General features: G+C 47.3%; 1 protein-coding gene across 2 annotated transcripts in view; it reads left to right on the forward strand.

Moving 5' to 3' along the window:
• The window catches only part of Dock1 (dedicator of cytokinesis 1), a 446,698-nt gene that overhangs the window by 374,930 nt on the left and 52,960 nt on the right, over positions 1-18,808 (forward strand). For both annotated transcript variants that reach the window (XM_046448858.2, XM_046448859.2), the window contains exons 33-36: positions 1,595-1,743; positions 12,017-12,102; positions 12,289-12,445; positions 17,949-17,989. In XM_046448858.2, the coding sequence (XP_046304814.1) occupies positions 1,595-1,743; positions 12,017-12,102; positions 12,289-12,445; positions 17,949-17,989 (433 nt within the window). The remainder of the gene's footprint in view (positions 1-1,594; positions 1,744-12,016; positions 12,103-12,288; positions 12,446-17,948; positions 17,990-18,808) is intronic.

Consider the following 18,808-nt stretch of genomic DNA (forward strand, 5'->3'; position numbering starts at 1 on the left):
TAAAGGACCCCTTCTTGATGGACCACTCTGTATTTTGTCCTGGCAGTGGCCCCTGTGTGGAGCAGAATGTTTCCCAGAAGCTTTGTTGCAGAGGCCCAGTGACCAGGTCGTGAAGGAACCTTGGGGTTGCCGCCTCTCTGTCCTTCTGCCTTCCTCATTCACTTAAAGCTCTGTAAGGTCACTTAGGTTACCAGACCTCAGGAACTTAGAGGCAGAACAGCCAAAGGGCACTGGGGCCACTGCAGGGTGGGGCACAGTGGCAGCAGACCCACAAGCTAGCAGGAAAGAGGGGCTGACCACTCAGTCTAGCTGCTGGGGTCTCTAGGCTCAGCCGCCGGATTTTCCAGTGCTGCTTCTGAGCTGCCATCAGAGCCAATGACAGAGACCCACAAAAGTGCAGTGCCAAGATTTCCAGCAAAAACCATTGAAATGAAAGTTTTGGTGCTTGTAAGAAGCCATTCTACTTGCTGAGGGATTTATCTTAGAACTGTAATATTCCAACGATGCTGGGTAAGACGAGAGGTTGCTGACTTCAGGAGGGGCATGGACAGGGTGCACTGATTCTGCTGCAGAGAGGTGGGCAGGGTCTGAATGTTGCTCAGAGATCCTGGGCCCAGCAGACAGGGAAAGGATCAGTAAAATGAGGCCAAAGCTGAAGGGCCAGAGTCTCAGAGCCAGTCTAAATCCTGCTCTTTCAGGTCCCTGAGCAGGTCCCGTGCAGCTCCCTGAGCAGCCATGGAGACAGCCCTGGGTCCTCGTCTGTAAAATGGGTTGGAAAGGTGCCTGTCTCATGAGGCTCTCGTGAGGAGTCCATGAGAAGGTGCTTCCTCGGAGGCTTGTCTGAAGCCCATGATTAGTGATGTTAGCTAACATAACGCTCATTATTATGATTTTGTTTTTAGAAAAGCCTTTGAAGAAACATTTTCTTGAATTCTTTAAAAGTCGTTTCTGGACAGATAGGTGAGCTGGGACTAATAAGGTAGTTCTTTAAATAAGCCTTTTCCTATCAGCCAATAGCCACAGCAGGTAGAATTGTTCCTGTTTCTGCTGCCCAAGTTCTGATGGCTGTTCTTGGTTCCTTTGGTTGTGATCATTTGGAATGTCATAGAAGTCACTCTGCATTACCTACAGAGGTGCCACATGGTAAACTTTCATGAGACGCCGGCGATAGTAAGGGCCCAAGAGACCACCTGCGCCTTCCCCTGTCCACTTCTGTTCTTGTCATTGTCTGCAAATGAGATGGTGGCCCTCGGATCCCAGTCCCCACCCCTTCCAAAGCTGGCTGTCAGGTGGCTGCTCAGGCCCTTGATCATGCAGCTGGGTGTGGGAACAGCGGCTGCTCTGTTGCGATGCACAAGTCGTGATCACAGGCCTTCCATTGGATGGGCTTTGAATGGCTTCCCTTGTAACACTGGGAAGACAGCCCACTTCCTATGCAAAATGCTGGAGGTTCTCAAGTTTGTTGTCTACAGGTGAGAAGTACGGGAAAATTCCCAAGATCTCCTGTGCAATGTCACATTGTTTTGTTTTGTGAAGTTAAGCCCATGTTTGAATGTTTTTTTTATTTCTGAATAGTACATTTCTTTATTTCAAGGTCAACATAAGATCAAGTTCATTCCAGAAATGGTTGGCCCAATATTAGAAATGACACTCATTCCTGAGACGGAACTGCGCAAAGCCACCATCCCCATCTTCTTTGATATGATGCAGTGTGAATTCCACTCGACTCGAAGCTTCCAAATGGTAAGGGCACACATGTGCACCGTGGCCAGCGGGGGCCTGATTGCGTCAGCCTGGAAACCCTGAAAGAGATGCAAAGAAGGTTCTAGTGTTAAAGGTGGTAAACGTGAAAATTCCCTGCAGCTCAAGGGGGAAAGGCCTGGGATTTTCCTTGTTGGCTAAGTTGTCATTCTTTCTCGTCATCTGTGGGGAGGGACTGTTCTCAACCTTTGCTTTTATTTGCTTATTTTTATCTGGACTTAGACATTAAACCCTGGGTCAAAGTCTCTTTCTCACCCTGCATGCTTTGTGCATGGTAATGTGTCTGAGCAAATGTTATTTACTGTATTCTGTCAGACTGGCTGCGTATTGCATAGTAATGTTACTTTAAAGTTTAAACTCTTTACTTTAATTCTTCCATGTATGCATCCGGATCTTTTATTTGTGCTGTGGGGCTGATGGGAATTCCTCAAAGAGAGTGCTTGAAACACTGTGAAAGCATGAAGGGCATCTCTGCATAATTTACTCTTAGCAAGTAACAAAATCTCCTTCCCTCCATCCCATGAAAGTAAGCGTAGTGTTCCTGCAGTCTGCGCACTCGCACACACGTGTGCACAGGTGCTCTCACACGTTTGCACATGCCCCTGAATGTCCAAATGACAGGGCTTCTTCTAGTGGAAAAAAAAAAAAAAAGACTCCTAAAAAGTTAGCTTTTAGAAAATACAGCAACTCAGGCAAGTTGGCATGCTGAGCAACCTGCATGGATTTCTGGAGAATTTTGAGAAAGAGTCCTACTTCGAAAGGAAATGAAAACTGCATCTGTTAAAGTAGTGTGATTGTAGTGGTTTCTAATGTTGAAGGTAGAGTTTCTTTACCCATCTTTGTACTCTATATTTTTAAGGGAGCTTTGAACAATTCAGATGTTCATTGGTAGACTTCTCCATTATTGTACAAAGACAGAATCCATGAAGAACCATTTGCTATTTCCTAGAACAGAAAAGAGAATTGCAAAACAAAAGGAACCTGCCACTCCGAGCAGGAGCTGAGTCCAGACTCCCCAGTCAGGTAGACAGGGATTCCTGGGCTCAGCAAAGTCCCTGGATGTTGAACAAATCACTGGTCTCTTTATGTCTCCAATTCAGAGCTCTAACATAGGCATAAAATGGGCTGTACCCAAAGGGCTCTTGTGAAAGTGGAATAAAAGCAGGCCTGTAAATCCTGTATCAGAGTACCGGGCACCGTGAAGGATGTGTCTCTGTGGCTGTGCCTTGTTGTGAGGTGAGAAACCCAGCCATGATCACCGTCTCCGTGCTGCACCCCGGGCAACAGGTAGCTCCCAGTGCAGGCCCCACACTGCACATAGCCTGGCTTGGCCGTTTTTTGGGGATTGACCCCTGAAGCTCCAGGGAGCACAAGAACAGAGTCTGATTGTTGGAGGAGTTCTTGCCCTTGACCACTTGACCTCTGCACACCCATAATACCCTCCAAGCACAGAGGATCCCTGGCTGGGATGTCATTGTGCTTGCACTTTGACCCCTCTGCTGCCTTTACAACATGACTGGTAGTTGCTATGTGGAACTACTCCAGTGTGGACAACAGAGGAGCTGTATTTTATTTTCCCAAATGTAACATCAGTCTTTTCCTTCATTTCTTCCTGCCTTCCTGATTCCTTCTTTTTTTTACATGGGAGAGGAAGGTCTTCTCTTATTTATTTTTTATAAAATTAAAGAGAAGACATTTTAAAAAAAACACCAGAAGAACTGTCTTGTTGCTCTCATTGATAGGTCATCAGTGCACATGAAATGTCCTGTTTCTTTACAAGTATGTTTCCCTATATGTGTGCAATATTGTAGCTAGGTTTTTTATTTTTCTTTCTTTTCTTTTTTCTTATTTTCTTCCTTCCTTCTTTCCTTCCTTCCTTCCTTCCTTCCTTCCTTTCTAACACTATATGTTTGACAATATATTAGAGACCCTGTCCTTGATTGCAAGGTAGTGACTGATTTTAATGAGTGTTGCCTCTCATGGAATAGAGTGACTGTCCTGGACTGATCCATTCCCTACTGCAGGCATCTGGATCCTTGGCAGATTGTCACTACTGTGAATAACTGTGCCGTGAGCATATTTAAGCACACAGCTCAAATTCATCTCGAAAGTTTGCCCAGCATACGTTCTCAGAAATGCAATTGCTGATTCAAAGTAATTTTGTAACTTTTGACATCATTGCCAAAATGTTTGGAATCAGTGCTGTAGGATACGCCCCATCTACATTCATTGCTGCTGGCTCCAGATCATGGTCCCAATCTCACTGCCAACCCACTGAAACTATAAATTATAATTTAAACTACTTTTCCTAGTCAGAAAATTTATATCACTTTTTGAATTTTATGTAAATCAAGCCCAAAGAAAGAGTTTATGAAAAGTGCTATGAAGGAATCAGGTTCAATCCTAACACAGGGGGGAAAGTTAGCTTTGGTTCCTAGCCCTGACTGCATATTACAAACACTGCCAGGAGCTTTCAAAACACTCAGGCATCAGTATTTAGCCAGGCACAGTGGTGTGTGCTTACCTTCAAGGGAAGCTAAGGCAGGGGGGTCTCAAGTTAGAGGCCAGCCTCGGCAACTTAGCCAGATTCTGTTTCAGAAGAAAAAATTAAAAGGAGTCGGGATGTAGTTCAGTGGTAGAGCACTCAGGAGGCCCTGAGTTCAATCCCTGGAAATGTAAAAATAGAATAGAAGCCAAATATATACTTATATATGTATCAGGCAAAGGAGGAAATGTGTTTATATAGATAAATGTCTGTCGCTAGCCCAGAAAAATAAGGTCAAATGCCTTTAAAACACTACACCATTCATCATTTTTAAAAAGTAGTCTTTGGGTCAAAGTAAAGGCCAAGGGCAGCTGGAATGAAGATGGATGAGGCCTGGCTTCTGTCTGGTTCCCCTTCCTCATTCTTCTTGTCTACTTGCTGTCTCACTGTGGCTTCAGAGTATCTCAGGACAGTCCTGGGAGGGAGCACTTTCTGTCCCCCAGCTTCCCCCAGGTGTGTGGGCAGGAGCCATGAGTTCTGCTTCCAGTCTCACCCACTCCCCAGCAGGGGCTTTGAGACCTTCCAGTGTTCTCCCGGAAAACCAAGCTCTTTGAGTACTACCATGAAGGAGCCTTGCACATTGAGTCTCATGGCATGAATGCAAGCAGTTTCTCTGGCACAGAGCAGGTCTGGCTTGGTAGAGGCCAGCAAGGGCACAGCAGGCAGGGCCAGGTCCACAGGAGAGCCTGCTTCAGACCGCACATGGTCAGCCACTCCAGCTTGCCATTAAGTCATCGGTAAATAGGTTTTTAAAATTAAGGCAGGTAAACTAAAGCTTGCAAAAAAAGAAGAAAAAATCTTTTGTTAGTCAGCTTTTCACCATAACAAATAAGTGAGATGATCAACTTATGAAAAGAAAAGGCTTACTGCAGCTCCCTATGGGAGGTGGTCACTCCGTGGTGATCAGCAGCAGCCATCAGGCAGGAATGAGGTGCACACCTCATGGCCAGGAAGAAAAAGGAGAGTGTGGAGGGCTGGGGTCCCACTGTCCCCCCCACCCCCAGGGACCTCAAGACCTGCGGGCCTCACCTCCTAAAGAGTCCCCCACCTCCCGGTAGGGCCAACTGGGAGCAGATTTTAGCCCACGACCTTCGGGGGATGCTCAGATCCGTACTGTAAGCGAGGCTCTCCTCGCCCCGGCACTCCTCCTACCTTTCCCGACTCCTTCCTGCTCCCGCTGCTGCTCACCCCTTAGACAAGAGGCCCCCACTCCCTGCAACCATGCCTGTGACTGCAGCCCTCCAGAGCACAGCTGGCCCTGCCTGCCTCTCCACCCAAGAGCTCCTGGGACAGGGACGGTTGGCTGCTGTTTAACTAATCCACCACAAATCCAATTATCTAACACTATTAGTCACATCAACAAGGGCTTAAATTGCCTCCGCGTTCATAGCAGATGTGCAAACCTAATGGAGTGAGGGGAAGACGAGAGGGCTTTTGTTTTAAAAACTTTTGAGTTTTGAACATATGACATAGCTCATCCTTTTCCAGTTTCTCTGTCTCTGGGGGTGGGGCTCCTAATTTCCTGCTGTTTGTGAAATATGTGTGTGTCCGGGTTGGGTTGTTGCGCTCTTGCAGTTGGAGTGGAGAGGGGATCTGCTGGATTGGGGGTGGGGGGATACCTGCCACTTTGCTTGAGATTAAACCCCATCCAGCCATCACTGGTGCTTCAGAAGGGCATGTTGCACATCGGCTTTTCCACAGTTGTCCAGAATCACTGCCCTTGTGCTCCTCCACACCCGTGGAGGCCATTGTACCAGAATGTTCTTTCCCTTACATTTCCCCAAGAGTCAAATTCTTTTCTCCATTTTTGTAAGAAAAGCCAGAATTCTTCCTTGAAAATCAGCATGCCATTGCCCTTGTCCTGCCTCTCCAGCTGCCACATCTTGGCCTGGCTGCCTTGGTGGCAGGACAAGGTGGCATGGAGTTATCCATTTGGGAGCCATGTCCTCACAGTGACCTGGGACGCTCCCTCCAGGGTTTCAGTGAGTCCCCAAGTCATCTTGACTGTCTCTGCTGGGCAGGTCCTTGCAGATGGGGACTCAGTTCTGCAAAGAACTAAGGGTCCCTAACACTTGTGGCAGTCACCTGTGCAGGACCACGTTGTATGTGGACCTGACACAAAGGGAGAGTGTTGTTCCGAGCCAGCAAGGAGGAGGCTGGACCAGGCAGGAGCAGGTGAGGTAGGAGGCCCCGTTTGTACAAAGCAGCCTGGGAACAGAGATCCCTCCCACCTAAAGGCTTCCTTTCAGGCTGGTGTTCACAGCGGGGGGATCTGTGGTCCCTGGAAGGAAGACATCTTGATTGACTAGATACTGCATAACTTTTTTGTGACCAGAGTGGCTCTTCTACCCCTCTGCACTGGGCCAATTTGTCCCCACCCCTGCTTGGGAAGGGCATGAGCTCCTACCTTTGGGTGGTTCTCTCCCTCCTTGGTGCTGTGTGTGCAGGAAGGCGAGGACACCTGGGGGAACCTCGGCTTGCTGCCTCCCTAGCGGTGACTCTCAGGGTGGCCCTGGACAGGGGACTTTGCCAGGCTCCTGCATTATTTTCTCCACAATCCTGCCATCATTTCTCTGCCCTGTCCAGGGAGTCTGTACTCAACAGAAGCCCATTTCTCATCTTTCCCCTTTTATCTCAGGGTGCTCCTAACGCCCCAGCTCCCTCGGCCATCCTGACTCTTCTGACCTTCCTGAAGAGTCTCCCATGAACTGGATTTCCCTCCTCTTCTCCTAAGCATTTCCCCCCACTGCTTCTGCCTTCCCATTACTTCTCCAGGACACTTTCTCTGTGACCTGTCACCTTCTCGTTACCCCCACATTTAAGTCATTGTCACCTGCCCCATGCTGTTCCTCTCCCAATCCCAGAGTAGCACGTCTACCCTTGAACTGAGGATGTTCCGAGGTCTGCCTTTTTTAGAGGAAGACCCCTCACTTGATAAGGTTTCAGAACGTGCCCAGCTAGCCTGGGGGAAGTGTGGGGTGCTATCCACCCAGACGAGCCTGGCTTTGGCAGCCAGAGCCGAGCCCTGGCCTGGCCTCACGCTGGCCTGGCCTCACGCTGACCTCCCCTCCGTCTCTCCGAGAATCCCGCCCTCTGAATGGATGATACGTGGCGTCTCAGCCTCACACTGGATTTTACTTCATAAACAAAAGCAGGCTTTAAATTCTCCCCTGACATCCTTTTAAAGAATTCCATTTGTTATGCCTTTGGAAAATACAGAACTAACAGCTGAGAATTGCAGCAAATGACCATATGGGCCACATACCATTAATAAAAGTGGAATGGAAAAGGCGCCACAGCAAAATAATATTTTCAATCATGGAGCTATTTTCTGTCATCTTTGTGAGGCTCAGTAAATTGCTCCACAACTTCCAGAAATTCCCATTTAGTTGTAACAATGTTAGAACATGAGTAATCTTTGTGTCGTCAGTGTTTCTGAGTTCCTGTTTGAATAATCTCTTCCTACTGCCCATGCCAGTAACCTGAAGCAAATAATTGAATAACCCAAGTAAATGCTGGCAGCTTCTGCCACTTGCACTGTAATATGAATGTGAATAAGTTTGGTGGCATTTTTATTTTGCTTATTCTCCAATTCATTGGGATTTTTATTTGTTAGTTTGTTTATTTGTGATTTTCATTTCAAAATAATACTTGGTTTTATTGCTTTGGATACTTAAGAAGGAAACGTGGCTCAAGAATTAGGCTTTTATTTGTTAAAGCCAGAAGTAAAGTGGTCTGAGAGAAGGTGCAACATGCAACATGAAGTCAGATGTAAAGGTGCCCTTGATCCAGGAGTGCTGAGTACATTGAATTCTGTCCTTAAAAGGTCTTCACCAAAGAGCTACCCAAGTGCCCATGACCTTTAAATTAAATAGGACTCACTATGAGGCTCCACTGTGGCTGCTCCCAGCCCAAAAGTCACTCCTAGATCTGTGTCATGTAGGAGTGGGAGCTGCTGTGTCTGTCTCAGGGGTTGCCAGGTGTCACGATCAGGTAGCCGGCAGCTCCAGCCAGGCTGCCCCCAGTGTGTGGCTCTGGAGTCCGTAGCAGCCTCATATATCCTTCTGCAGGGCATCAAGGTCAGGGAGCTGCCTGCTCTGTAGACCCCAGAAGACTTGGGGGTTTCAGAAGGTGGGGTGGAGGGCCAGAGATTAATAAAGTACGTAATTAAGTGGAGAGAGTGGCTGGGCAAGAGGAAGTGTCCGTGTGTGTGTCTGAGCACAGGCATTAAAGGCTGAGGGCAGATTGGGGGATCCGGAACCTTTAGGACAGCAGCGTGGGAGCCCAGAGCCCCTGGCGTTTTCAAGCGCCAGCCTGTCTCTGCTGAATCTCCTTCTTGACATGTTTCCTGCCCAGATACAGTCAAGCATCTTCTCCCTCTCGCCCCTCCTGCAGATGCCATGGGAAATGTTCCAGCTCCATCTGGAGGTGGGGCGGACACAGGGAGCCTGCTTCCGTGGCATGCCCCAAATCAGAGGTGCTCAAACACCCCAATCCTACCTGTAGAATCTTCAGAGCATTTTTTCATTGAAAACCAGGAGAAAGCAGAGCCCTTTGGGCAGGGAACAATTGTGTACTAAGGTTCCCACATAAAGAGTCAAATAAACCTTTTGCTGTCATACAAAGCAGACCCCATGTGTAGACCCCAGTTTCTCCAGCTCCTGACAGCCTCTGTGCCCTTTGTCCATGAGGTGAATTGTTTGTGCCCAAGCTAGGACAGAACCCCCAATCTCTTATGAAAGTGTGTTCCTGGATCCCTGAGACATGCAGGCCTGATTTTATATGTTTATAAATGTATTATAATGACAGTGATAAATCTAACCCCAAACAGAAATTAGGCATTCCAAGCTGAAGGTAACTGGCTTTGGGGTTATCCGCTACTGGGGATGCTTCTCTCACAATCTATGGACTAGGAGTCTATAACCCGTGGCTTGCCTCGGTAACAGGGGGGACAGCAATGGTACCTTTCTAGTTAGTTAAAATCAATGCTAATGCCACCGTGAGTGCAGCCCCCAGCCCTGTCAGGTTCAATGCAAAGCACCCTTCTGAAGCCTTATATCCCTATCCTTATACGTTTCCTCTTCCTGGAGGGCTGCTGGTGTCAGATACTTAGAGGTACTCTGTTCAATATTTAAAGTTGGACACCCTGTGGGTATTTTTGTAGCAACATTGGTGATTCAGAAAAGAGAGGGGAAACGTAGTGACTTTGCTTGTGACATGAGTGTGGCTCTGCCACCTTTTGAGCAGCATCGTGAGCCCCTACTAATTTTATCCTAACCACAGAGAACCCTGCTGCAGCTCACTAGACAGTGTGCATCAAGAATAAGATAATAAACATGACTTTTATAAAACCAACTCTGCTACGTCAGCAAATGTACTTTCTCCAATTTATTTGGACATGATCGTTTAATTCTGATTATGACAACAGTTCACAGCACAGTGGCAAATTGATTCTAGTATGTTCTGTAAAAATTAACAGAGACCCTGGAATTAGAGGCTGGCTGCAGATCTCTGGTGTTGAATCCTTGCTGATAAACAGCACACAGTTGCCAGGTGTTTGTGCAAATTACTTAGTTTAGACTAGAGGTTAGCAAAATTAGAATCAGCTATGTTCTGATGTGCTCATTCATCCACTCCTTTTAGAAAGACATTAAGTTCATCAGTCAAAATTTGATAAGCAGCATACTTAAGGAGCTGGAGCTTCCTCGTTGCTTGTTTGTGACAGCAAGGTTTATGTGGAAGCAGAGCAAACATGCCATTTTCACAAAGTAGACTCCAAATTCCCATACCTTTGATTGACACGTGATGAGCGATTTTAAAGGCCTGTGTGTCTCTGCATTAGGAGGAAGCATGCTTTCTGCATTCTGTCTACTTTCCCCATCATAAGCACTCATTAAACATGTATGGAGTAGAATCATATATTTTGATTGAATTTAGTCCTACTTTATGTCTCCGATATTTGTTCCAAAGCATCGTTTTATATTTGGCCCCACCTAAAAGGTAGGACTGCTTGAAATCCCATCTTCGTAACTGTTGGCAAGCTACCTCTCCTATGTCAGATTCCAAAATGAATGACCTCTTACAGAATTCTATGAAGGGCAGAGTAATAGTGGGTCAACTTAAGAGGGTTGTTGTTTTATAGTGAAAGTCATCATCGTGAAACTTCAGGGAGGGGAAAAAGGCAAGTCATTCTTTTTCCTCTAAGAGAAGCAGTTCTTTCTCTGTTCCTAAGAGCTGTGAACTTCTTAGTCTAAAAAGAATCAAAAGGAGTTGTTTATGTGGGGAGGAGACAAGGAGAAGGTCAGGAGAGAACTGAGGATGCTCACAGAGCTCCCGAGGCTGAGGCATTGCTGAGCCCCGATGCCACGGGGGACTCCTTACTCCTCTAGCCCCATTTTAAGGTCCTGTTTCATCTGCAGCCGGATGACACTGACTTCAGGCCATGTGTCCTACTGAGGACAGGAGGGTCGGTGCCAGTGTGGAAATCCCTCCTTGGGTCAGGCTTTCTGTTGCCCAGGAGCCACAGGTAGCTGCCACTGCAGCAGCAGCAGCACCCCAAGTCCCCAGTGGATAGACAGTGTCTGTCACAGGTGCCCCAAACCGGCTGTGCTCGCCACATGGCTCGCAAGGCCCAGAGATCAGGATGTGTCAGCCATCTGCTGGCCGGCTTTTTTGCTGACATGCTGAGCCCTGCCCAGCTCGATCCAGTCATTCATGGACTCACAGCAAGTTCGTTCCATTAGAGTCTCCACCTCATGCACTGTCTGGGCCCTGGGATACAGCCATGCCCTGATGAGAAGAAAGGCTTGCTCTCATGCAGCTTAAGTTCTTACAGGATCCTGATCATAGTGGGGGCCTTGGGGATTGTTGATCAAAACCAGATGATTGATGGTATCTTTCAAAGGACTCCTAGAGACCCTTGCATGACCTGACACTTCCACAGCCCCTCCTTCCTACTAGCTCACCTGGATGGGCAGCCAAGGGGCCCTCTGTGGCATGGTGGTCCCCTGGCTGCAATCCCAGTCCCACCAGGGAAGGAGGTGGGGCAAGCAGACTCCTCCTCTTCAAGGTAGTGATTTCCGGCCCAGGCGGCCCTTCAAGACAGTTTGAAGATTTGCCACTCCCCAGAATTTATTAGAGTTTTTGAAAAGCATGGATTTGAGAGTCATTTCTGAGGAACTGGAAATCCATTCAGAAGCTCTGTGGGGACAGGACAGGCCCAGGATCGACCTTCCTGAGTGGTCTCTTTAGGGGCCTTGCCCCTGTTGCTTTTAATATTTTTCAACTGGAGGGAGATATTGCACTAGGATCTATGGCAGAGTGGCAGGAAGCGGCGCCTGGGGTGTGTTCAGGTTTCTGAGAGCTCTTGCCTGGGAAGTTCACTTCCAGGGTCCACCGACTCTTTCAGAGTTTACTTGTTCAGCAAGTTGAAGCTGGAGTCGTGTGTTCCCGTTACTCCTTGGTTCTGTTCCCTGTGACTCTCTTGCCTTTCTTTCCCCACTTCTTACTTCTGCCATTGGAAGGAAATGAGGGACTTTCTATGGCTGGGGACCATCAGAGACCCCCAGGGCTCAGGGATGGCATCTTTCACACGCGGTCAGCCTTCAGCAGCATCCGTGATGAACCCACCGATTTATGTACTATTTGCACTCAAGTCAAAACGAAGTATCCGCCATGCTGATGATTTCCTCCTCCTCTGTTGAATCATAGTTTGAAAATGAGATCATCACCAAGCTGGATCACGAAGTGGAGGGAGGCCGCGGAGACGAGCAGTACAAAGTGCTGTTCGATAAAATGTAAGTGTTGATGAGCAGTGGGATCTATGTCAGAGCAGAGATGGGGAGGCTGTAATTAGACAACAATGAACTTTGTAGCCCAGAAATAATTAAAATGTGTTAACAATGGGAAACATTTAAAATTGCACCTCCGTTGACTTTTTCTTCCTGAGCGTGATCAGCGAGGTGTGCGTGGTTATTTTCCAGCCTCCTGGAGCACTGCAGGAAGCACAAGTACCTCGCCAAGACCGGGGAGACCTTCGTGAGGCTGGTGGTGCGTCTGATGGAGAGGCTGCTGGACTACAGGACCATCATGCATGACGAGAACAAGGAGAACCGCATGAGCTGCACCGTCAATGTGCTGGTGAGTGGGAAGCTAATCAGGCCCCCCATCTCTACAGCATGCCCAGAGCCCCACCTTGGTTTTCCGGGGCCCACCTGACCGTGGGCATGGGGCTCTCCACAGCAGAACACGGCTTCCTTTGCCCGTCTCCTCATCTGCTGCCAGGACCGAGTAATGACCCGATTGCAGATGCACTCTGAACGTGTGCAGAAACAGCTCCCCTGCAGATGTCCCCCTGCCGTGGTCGAAGGTGGCCAGCCATCTCATTATGTAACCATGGTAGCACCTCGTGGGTCACAGATCTTAAGTCTCTGCTGCTAGGAGTTTAGAAGGTGTCCTCTGGTGAGCGGGGTGCATGGTGGTCTCAGGAAATGCACGCACATCCTGATCCTCAGAACCCACGAATGTGCCCTTATCTGGAAAAGAGTCCTTGCATATGTAATTAAGAATCTCGAGATGAGATTATCCTGGATTACCTGGGGACAGGAGAAGAGGGCTAAGTCCAATGACAAATGGTCTCAGAAGATGCAGAAGAGAAGACCTGGAACAGGAAGGCCACATGAAGGAGGAGGAGGCACAGGTCGGAGTGAGGGAGCCACAGCTGCAGAATGCTTGGGGCCACCAGAAGCTGTAAGGCACAGGGAGGACCCTCCCCAGAGCCAACAGGAGGGGCACAGCCCTGCCGATGCCTTGACTGTGGACTCCTGGCCTCTAGAACTGTGAGAGGATGCACATCTGTTCTTGCAGGCCATGAAGTTTGGGGTCATTTTTTCCAGCAGCTGCAGGAGGTCGGTGCAGAGCAGCCTTGACGGCAGGTAGCTAGGTGAACTTGGAGACGTCCATGCACTGCTGCTCTGGTTGGCCGGGTCTGTGGACATGCCTTTCCTGAGGTACACCCAGGAAATCCAGTGGAGCTGATGAGCTTGATGACACCAGAGCTCAAGTCCAGGGAGTGGCTGGCAAGCCTCACAGCTCTGAGCAGTCACACCGCTCTCACACCCAGAGCTCCTGCTTCCTCCTGGGCTCCAGATCCCTGCCTTCAGTTCCCAGCCATCAGCCTCTGGATTTCAGAGCCCTCGCCTACCTGCCATTGGCCAACAAACAGATGCTTCCCCTAACTTCCACAGCTGTTATTTGCAGGTGCTTGGAGCTCACAAAATGGACTTTCCTGCCAGGAGGAATGGGATAAGTCACTCATTCCTAAAAAGCTACTCGAGGTGTTTGAATTCAAAAGATTAAAAAAAAAAAAAGGAGAATTTTCACTTTCTATACACTTTGTGTCAATATTGAATCTGTGTCTTTCCATTAAGAACTCTGCAGCTAAAGCTCATGAGCAGTCCTAGCCCCTTCATCCTGTGGTCAGATAATCTATTTAGGCTGATATTAAACATTTTAGGTAGCAAGTTTTCTTTTCCTTTAGAAGCCAAATACTGGGTCTTCTGGTGTGCCATCCAGCACTTGAAGAGCATGGGAATGTCACTGCCTTCCCCTAGAAAAAAGTCAGACTGAAGCATCAGCAGCTCCTCTTAGGTCATCTTCTCAGGCAAGCGGCTGCCTCCACCACCACAGAGACAGGAGGCTACAGAGAAGCACAGCTTACTGCAGCAGAATCCCGGGACAGAAATCAGCCTGGGAGCCAGAACTAGATGCCTCTTGCTCTTACCCAGTGCATCATTATTGCCTTCAATGTGAATCAAGCACTGAAAAGTGAATCAAGTACTGAAAACAAGCACAGGCTGAAGACTCAGCAGCCATCAGAACCCAACTCAGATGGGACAGAGGTTTTGGAATTATCCATCCAGGCATTTGAAACAACCACAAATTATATGCCAAGAGCTCTCTTGACAAAGGGGCTACTGTGCAAGAACAGATGGGTAATAGATGCAGAAACCGCCCCCACAAATGAGAAATTCAAAACACTCTAACACAATGAAAAATTCTTTGGATAGTCTCATCATTCAACTGCTCATGACGGAGGGGAAAACTAGCAAGCCCCCAAACCTAAATATGTTTGCTCATGCTAAGAAGAGTCTTGGTCAACCAGAGAGTCACTGGCTTCTGGGGTGTGTCCTGAGATCTGTCCCACTGGCTCTGTTTGTCTTTGCATTTACCTATAAACTGACCAAGTAGCACAGCAACACGCTCTGCCCAGGTAGGCTGGCCTGTATCGTAGGCAGAGGAAGTCACCTGACTCTGCCTTCCGTGTCTTTACCTTCTTGCCTTTTCCCCCAAGTAAGTGACTTTCATGGTGCCAATGTGGTTGATGGAAATAGAAACCAGTGTGTTGCTAGGGGAAAAAATGAAGGTCTTTTCAGAATCCCCCCCGCCCCCCGCCGCTATGGACATAAAGTTATAGTGCTCCATCTGATCCTTAAGGGACCTCAGGGGGCTGGAGTGTCTATAAGGAAGAATTATTGGTAGGTTTATTAGGTTTCCAATTTTGATGATTAAGACTTCTATTTGTTTTAAGCAAGATCTCTTGTGCTCACCAAAACATGCCACTGGGTGGAGAAGAGATGGTGTGCCCTGAATGTGCCTGAATGTGTCACCAGAATTCGCCCTGGAAACACTCTTGTGATGACACCTGCTGTTTGGTTTCTGATGTTGACATGTGTTCCTCCTTGATTTAGAGTCTGATTCAGTGCCCACCTCCTGTCGCTGGGGTCAGCACTAGCTCTGCTTAACTGGGAAACACCAGGACAGCCGAGATGATCTCACACTCCTAACCTCCCTCAACGAGTGACATCCTGAGTCACTTCATGAGGAGCAGAGAGCTCTATCTTGAGCTATCCCCTGGGGAAGGTAGAGTGGATCCCAACCTGTTTTAATGTTTTGATATGAAAAAAAATAAGTCCATGGGATAAAAAGAAACAAGATAATAGAGTTTAACAGAGACGTCTCCTACCTCTAAATTTTATACTCATACATGAATCTCCTGGTCCATTTTTACCTTTACTTGTAGAAACAAGAATAGTATGGAGACAAATATGTATATCTATCTCTAAATGAATATAGCTATGTTAATGTGTATTAGAGGTACATAAATATACTCAATTCGTCACTAAGCAGAAATTCTAAAGTTAAAAAATCAAGTGGAAAATCAAGTTAGCAGGTACAGGGGTGCAGTAGCACAGCAGAAATAGCTTCTAATGTTCCATAATATACAGGAACTATGGTTGGCAATAATTAATTGAATATTTCAAAATGGAAAGTAATTTGAATTTTCCTAGCACAAAGAAATAAATGATAAAGTTCTGAGGGAAAGATGTTTCATTCCTGTCATTCCACGCTATGTATATTGAAATGTCACCCTGTACCCCAAATGCGTACAGTCACTATGTGTCCATTAAAAATAAAAGTACATTTATAAATAAGTTAGCAAATAAAATAGAGAACATAAAATGTGTCAGTGCCCTTTAAGTCCACTGCCAAATTTCCGTTTTAGAACCAGTTCTGTGATTTTTTTTAAGACCGGGTTTATGGAATATGCTAAGTTATAAGGCTCATTAATATCCTGCTCTTCCCTCTTAGAAAATCAAAACGGAAAATGAAAAAACAAGGGTCATGAGCAATCACTTTGCCCAGTGCTCTAAGTCCCCTGAATGTCCCCTGCAAGCTTCTCTGGGTGTGTGTTGGGTCCTGGTTCCCTCCTCACTGACTCTGGAAGCAGCATTCCTTGTCGCCTCCACTCGGGCAGTCCCTACTCATTGGTGGCTAACTCAGAATGTGGCCCCTTGCTCTTCTGCAGTCATCAGCATACCCACTTTGCAGGCTGAGAGTTGCTTCATGACAGAGGCCCGTTTCTGTCTTCATGACCCCTTCCAAGGCAATGCATGCCGTGTTGGGACCAGAATCTTAACAACTTCGCATCTGTTGGAGCAATTCAGGAACCAAAATTGAAACACGGTGCACGTGTCTGAGCCCTGGATGTCAAGGCCAAGCAGTCGGTTGGAAGGGACAGGGTCCCTCTAGTGCTACTGCAGCGGGGCTTTGAGGCTCAGCTGCTGGGAGAGTGAAAGGCGCTACTGCAGAGCCCAGGGGGCACCAGAGCAGCCAGAACTGGACATAAAAGACACGGAGGTTTCCATAGGAATTGGGATTGGAGATGGGTGGCTCTGCTCTGGAGAGGTTTTGAAGACCTGGGAAGAGGATACATGTCAATCTGACCGAAAATAGAAGACGTTCTGTATCTCTGAGAGAAAGGAAGGTCACAATATCCCTGCTGTGCAGTTGCGAAGGACAGTGACCCAGCCCTAGGACTGGGTGTAAACACGAGTGTGAAATCGGCCTATGAACACCAGTGAGCTCGGCCCTTCCTCCGTCTCCAGCAGATGCCTTGGTTACGTCGCCGACACTCCAAGCTCTCAACTGGGAACATCCTCATTACCCAGCCACACCCAGGTCCCGCAGCACGTTAGACTGTCAGACACGACGCAGTGTGGAAGTCTTGGTCCCTGTTTCTAGACATGCGCCGCTTGCTTTCTATACTTACGGATCTTCTCAGAGAGGTGAATCTTGGAAGCAATACTGTCTTTGGCTGATGCAATTAAAGTGCCTCTGCCATCTGATTGGGTCCTTGTAGGTCTTCATATCACTGATGTTCACCTGTTCACCTCGGGCACCGATTCTAGAGTGCTAATGTCATTTTCAGGTGTGGAATCTCACATGCCTTGTTGGATGACTTCTGTGCTTGTCTGGGGCCCCAGGTATGATTAAGATTTTAAAGTGTTTATGGAGAGAGTCACATGAAGAAAGGTAATTTTTATAGAAACGTTTATGCTCAGCCAGAAGGTCCTTGGCAGTAATTCACACAAGTAGCCCAACAGTTGCAATCTGCTGACCTATTTGTGCACGAGGGGCCTTTAAGATGCCACTGGTTTTCTCGTGTGCATTGGAAGTATTGAGTGCTGTCCAACACACACTCCTGGGAAGAGGGGAGGTTCTATGTGGACGCTGCTCAGTACAGTAACAATGGCCCCATGTGGCTATTGAGCAGTCCAAGTGTGGCAGGTGCCTGGGAAGGTGAATCGTTAACTTCATGTAATGTTTCTTCACCTGTAACGGCCTCTGCCAGTGGCCACTGTATTGGACACCGAGACTTAGAATATCGCAAAGGCTTCTCTAACTCCTGCTGCACTGGGGCCCCTCCTGCTCAAAACCATGTGGGTGCCGCTTCTTTGCCTATCCCAAATCCAGGTTGTTTGAATGAGATTGCAGCAGTTAAAGGATCCTGTCTGTGGCTAGCACCTTGTTTTAACTGACAACAGGTGACTTTCTCATGACCAACAGAAGTAGACTGAGTCATCAGGTTTCCAAGTGCAGGAAGCGCAGTCATGAGGAAAGCAAAGCACGTGAGTGACAGCGGGAGGTGGTTCTGTAACTTGTGTGAATCTACAGCTCTCTCCGAAGTGCTGGGTCCCTGAGCCCAGGTTTGACATAAGTTGAAGAACCTTGAATTTTTAATGTGACATGACACCCTTCGTGGAACAGGTTTCTTAAAACAATGTGTGGCTTAATTTTTCAGAATTTCTACAAAGAAATTGAAAGAGAAGAAATGTATCTAAGGTAGGTCTGCATCCTGCTCACTGTAATTGCTGTTTGGCAAATCCATGTTAAGAACCGCTTATAACCTCAGCAGTTAATTCATAGGAAATTCATGTCTCCCGACTTTGAGTTTGGGGGTCCCCAGGTCTGTTCTCAGCCTGTACAGCTGATCCCCACCAATACAGAATTTGGAGGTCACATTTAGCCAACTCAGAGGCAAAACTGTAAATGATTATTTCATCACTTCTATACCCCTGTGACCAACTCATATGGCCCTTTTAGGGGAAAAAATTGATTTTAATGTTTCACAGTAGCTCATCTGATTAAGTGAGAAGTCCAGTTATAAATTTACCAGAAATAGACAGTATTATGAATTTTCAGTCTCCTCTCACTTAACTCACTCCAAATCCCCATGTTTCTAGATTTTTGCTCCCTCACCTGGTTTCCCATCCAAGATAAGACAGGGATAACTCAACCACAGTGCACTTGCCTCCACGCACCAGGCCCCGTCAGATCCTCAGCGACACAGGGGAAAACATGCTAGTGATAGTGACGCACCAGGATTAGGCCTGTCTCTCTCCTGGTCACTGTAAGGGTCCAGTGTCAAATAATTATCAAGATCAACACTGGAAAAACAGGCTAAGCATGAACTCTACATGGCATTAGTGTTTGAGGATATATTTATTACATTGAGTGTGTGTTTTCTTCCTTCTCCTTCAAAAACAGCATCTGACTATTATAGTATATACTTGGGAAAACAATCAGCTTCTTTCATCCAAAATGTATCTTGCTTTATATTAAAAAGCAACCTTTATTTCTTTATAGCAGCGAAGCTCTTTT

Source organism: Marmota monax, unplaced genomic scaffold (genome assembly GCF_021218885.2).
Source record: "Marmota monax isolate L192 unplaced genomic scaffold, Marmota_monax_Labrador192_F-V1.1 WCK01_AAM20220418_F8-fsc00076, whole genome shotgun sequence".
In the NCBI taxonomy this organism is placed as follows: Eukaryota; Metazoa; Chordata; class Mammalia; order Rodentia; family Sciuridae; genus Marmota; species Marmota monax.